This window comes from Nanorana parkeri, unplaced genomic scaffold (genome assembly GCF_000935625.1).
Source record: "Nanorana parkeri isolate BGI_ZX_2015 unplaced genomic scaffold, ASM93562v1 scaffold203, whole genome shotgun sequence".
In the NCBI taxonomy this organism is placed as follows: Eukaryota; Metazoa; Chordata; class Amphibia; order Anura; family Dicroglossidae; genus Nanorana; species Nanorana parkeri.
The window spans coordinates 871,819-876,597 of NW_017306471.1; the positions used below are offsets into that span (position 1 = coordinate 871,819).

A 4,779-nucleotide genomic window follows, 5' to 3' on the forward strand; every position below is an offset into this window, starting at 1 on the left:
GCAGGGTCCCTTCCTCAAGGCAGGTCACATCCTTCTGCCTTGAAGGGACCCTGCGCGGCCCCGAAATGTCTGTTTATTTGGATGTCTGTGATGCTTTCTGTCCAATAAAAGGGACATATTTATCTTTACTACTGAGTGCTGGTGATTTCCTGACTTTCCTGTGTTTGCACGGCGCCATCCGTGGTAATTCATCACTGCGAGCACCACTTTTTTCTTATCTGGCCGGGACTGCTGTGAGGAGTGCGGAGGGTCTCTCCATCTACTTACATCTTAAATAAAAGGGAGATTACTTGGCAGCTTGATTTGGGAAACATAGGATCTATTTTGGAATTGAAGCTTAAATGCTCTTTTTTAGGGAGAATGGCTGAACACCATGAACTGCAGTCTCTGAAGAACACCGTGACCTCTGAAGGACCTGTTGCATTTGTTTCTGTAGATAAAGAAATGCTAAAACTGAAAGGTAATGTCTTTTGGGGTGGCTTGTGAGGAGTGTTTTGGGTTTTACAATGTATGTAGGGCTGCACTCAAATTTTTTTTTATTCCCCCCTTGGGTACTGATGCATCACAGTACTCCACATTGGACTTGGCTAGAGCACTTGCAACTGCTGGGGTTGTTGGGTCTGTGGCTGTTGCTGTTCTGGGTCTGTGGATACGTTGCAGGAGTCAAACCTGTAACATTAAAACCGCAAATGCTTAAATAAAATCTTGTATTTTCTAAATCGCTCTAATGTGTTTATTCCAACCATGGTTCAGAACACCCTGAAGAAGCATTAAAAGGTGACCCTTGTGCAACATGTGCTGTGGGAGGGGGGGGGAGAATGGTTCCTAGACCTACTTGTTAAAATGTTTTATTTTTTCCTGTGTGGCTTTAGTGAAGTGCATGGATCAACAATCTTCTATGTGCCATGTTCATACCCAGGGCCGGATTTACTCTCCCTGCCGCCCCAGGGCCAGGTTCCACAATAGGCCAGCCGCCGGGACACCTTACACCAACGCCCGCAACTTCCCCACAAGGTCACCGCTGCCGCCCCTCTGCGATCTGCCGCACCGGGGGCCTTGTGGGAAATCTGGGCCTGTTCATACCACAACCCTGCACTGAGGTGGGCTGTAGTGCAAGGTGTAAAAAAGCAGATACTCTATCTTTACACCACCTCACTGCAGCATGTGACTTGAAAGTGTAATTTTGTGATGCTTCAGTCAGGTTGGTGTGTTGTGTAGGGGCAGTGCTTTAGAGTTTACCATAGATACCGTGTTCTTGGTATGCAGGTTTGGTTGAACAAGCGCTTAAATTACTTTACACTGCTAGCTGGTAATATTGCTATTCTGTCTACTAGAGAAACTCACTGTAAAAAGGAGGTGCCATGGAAAGCTGTATTTGGCAGCTTAATCTAGAACTGTTCTTGTCCCATATAGAAACTTGCCAGTGAGAAAAGGTTGTTGACTAAGGAACCTATATTGCTAAACCATGTATTGGAGTGATCAGAGGCTGCCAGGGGTATATTACAAGACTGTCTAGTCAAAAAGACAGTTTATGAAATTAAGTCAAAGGGTCAATTTAGTTCTTGGCACATGCAATGAATTTGCACCATCAACATGAATGAGGAGCTTAATCTTTGCTTTGCAAACAGTCCTTAACAGTGCAAAGCCCCTTACTGGGGCCATGTCCCACTGATGCATTGCACAGTTTGAGCAACACAGCCTGATGTGTAAAGCGCAACTTATCTACAGGAGATGAACATTAATTTTTGTCTTGCCTGTACAATCTGCTTGTTGGAGTAGATCATATGATACGAGAGCTAATTCTGGAACAATGGGTTCATGCAACTTTTTTTGATCATGAACACAAATCAAAGCTGTAAAGACAACCCAGTATAACCCTCCCACTCTGCCTGTTGTATAACAAGGGTGGGTCACAGAACTGAGGGGAGGGTCTTGTGATGTGCTCCAAGAAATAGATTTTTACAGGCATTGGAGCTGATCAAATTGATCTATGATAGATGAATAGAACTTTGTTATAAAGCTAATCTCTGCCTCTTGAAAGAATCTGTAGATGACTTTGAGGTCAGATGAGGCTCATCAAACTACAAAAGGACTCTTGAAGCAGTGACACCTGTTGGAAATATAACAGACTGACTTTTTTTTGCTGGTTCATCAGACTAGCTTTCTCAATTCAGAATGACTTGATTTGTACAAAAATGATCTGGGAATAAATATGGTCAAAGTTGCTCCATAATCTGTTTAAACATAAGCCTTTGCGATAAACTTGTTCAGTTAGAATCTGACCACCAAGTCTACAGCTAGCATCCACCACTTTGCAACAAGGGCCCTGAACACCTCCTGGATAGGGATGCTCCGTGTTTAAGACGGAGTACCAATACTTTTTTCCAAGTACTCGCCGATACCAATTAACGATACTTTTTCTTAAAGGGACAGGTTACATTTTTTCTAAAGCAATAAAAAACATGATTTTTAGGTCAGTTTCTTAATATTATGAAGAACATGAAATTAATATTTATCATGCCATTGCTAACTAAGGCTTGTATCCCCCAGTGGGGAAAATAGATGAGCACATGTCCAGACCAGAACACTGTGTAGTGTGGCACAGCTATATCCAATTCTGCATAACTTGCTTTAGATTATAAGAACTTTTATAATCTAAAGCCAGGTGTGCAGAATTGGATATAGCTGTGCCACACTATACAATACACTTCTGGAGTCTGGACATGTGCTCATCTATTTTCCCCACTGAGGGATACAAGCCTTAGTTAGCAATGGCATGATCTAAATATTCAGTTCATTTTGTTATTCAATGTCTTTTTTTAATATAACATTTATATAAAAAAACCCTTGAATAATGAATATTTAGATCATGCTATTGCTAACTAAGGCTTGTATCCCCTATAGTGGGGAAAATAGATGAGCACATGTCCAGACTCCAGAACAGTGTATTATTGTATAGTGTGGCACAGCTATAACCAATTCTGTATACCTGGCTTTAGGTCATAAAAGTTCTTATAATATAAAGCCAGTTATGCAGAATTGGATATAGCTGTGCCACACTATACAGTGTTCTGGTCTGGAGTCTGCTCATCTATTTTCCCCACTGGGGGATACAAGCCTTAGTTATTTCTTTAGTTAATGTCTTTAAAAAAAAAATTATATGTAGTTAAACAGCATTTTTGTGCCTCACCTGACTGGTGAGGAAGCCTGTCAATCATCCAATCGGCAGGAGAAGAGGTCAGAATGGAGCAGAGGAGTTCGTGGCCATCTTGTTTCATTGAAGATGCTATGGAGGTCCTGTGTGTGGCGGTTTCGAGTCCTTGAAGATGGCAGACGCAGCACATGTACTCGTTTTTGTATCTGAGTATTTGCACGAGTACTCATGCAAATACTCGGTATCGCCGCCGATACCGATGCTTGTATCGGAGCATCCCTACCTCTGGATGAAGTTACTATTCTTGAAGTCCAGATGTTGATGGCTGAAGTCTGCCTGCCAAATGTCCACACCTCTAATATGCAAGGCAGACAAGGGCCATGACTGCGTCCCTTTTTAAGCTGCACAAATTTTGGTACCTTCCTGGTGGTTGATGTAAGCCATGACATTGTCCAACTAAAGCCATCTGGGATGGGGATATAAGCTGTATTGCCTAAAATGTTGTCATCCACCTGGCTATGCATTACAGCATAGCAGAACAGAATTCAAGATACTTTGGAAATTAACACAGGTCACATATATGTATTTCAAGTGTGCTCGATTTCACCTTAAACAAATACAAATTACATGAATTTACACTTTTCAAAGGCCTGTGCACAGTACAAAATTTAGCTAATGTCACAATCAGCTGTTTTTAGAATTGTACTAATTGCTAAAGTGTTTGTCAGTCCCTAGAAAAATATTGCATCGCATTGTAATCCATACCTTTTTGTAATCCAATCTGTACACTTGGTAAGTAGAGAAGCTAAAAGTAATCAAGTTGTTAAATATAAAACACTTTTTTATTTTATTTAAATCATTCTGTCGCATTTATGGTTTATTAACCAAGCTGAACATCAAAGAACTGTGTCTTGGATCCCATATTCTCTGCAGCATCATCAATCGTCTGCAGTACAGTAACTGGTGTGTTCAGTCGTTCTGCACTGTGGTGGATCCCATAGGCAAAATATATTACGAAACCTGCAAGAAAAAATTCAAAGCCATAGGGCCCATTCACACCTGTGTGTTGGGGTAACGTACTGTAAAATGTGCTCTACCGGCAGGGCAGGATTTACTCTCTGCTGCCCCAAGGACAGGTTCCTCAATGCGCCCCCTCCCCACACCCCCCCACGGAGAATGGCAGACCTGCAGGCTGCATACAATGTCGCCGAGATCACTTGTACAAAACAAGCGGTGGCTTCCCTGCTGTACATTTAGCTCTGCTTGCCCAAAGCAGGGCTAAATGTAGAAAACAAGTACCCGCCCGGGCATCGGGAGATAGGAATTCCACACCTCTGCTGCCCCTCTATTCCCTACTGCCCTGAGGCCAGGCCTTGGTTGGCCTTGTGCGAAATCTGGCCCTGTATACCGGATGTTCCTGCACTCGTGCTGCCACACATATACAGTAATGCTGTGCATTGCTAATCATATAACACCCAAAAATACTGTTGCACATGTGGGATGTAATGCACCACAGTGCACACATGTGAACAAAATGTGCTGTGGGGGGGTGAGCACTATAAGGACGAATACGGCCCTGTCGCCTAACACCACCACCACCACACTGCAATTTCCTAATTTTTCCC

At 42.7% G+C, this 4,779-nt stretch overlaps 1 protein-coding gene across 1 annotated transcript in view; it reads right to left on the reverse strand.

The window, feature by feature from the left end:
- Nucleotides 1-4,017: 4,017 nt before the first annotated feature.
- LOC108786311 (cationic amino acid transporter 2-like) overlaps nucleotides 4,018-4,779 on the reverse strand; it is a 27,116-nt gene continuing 26,354 nt past the window's right edge. Inside the window, exon 12 of the mRNA XM_018555569.1 lies at nucleotides 4,018-4,174. Within this exon, the coding sequence (XP_018411071.1) occupies nucleotides 4,035-4,174 (140 nt within the window). The 3' untranslated portion in view covers nucleotides 4,018-4,034. The remainder of the gene's footprint in view (nucleotides 4,175-4,779) is intronic.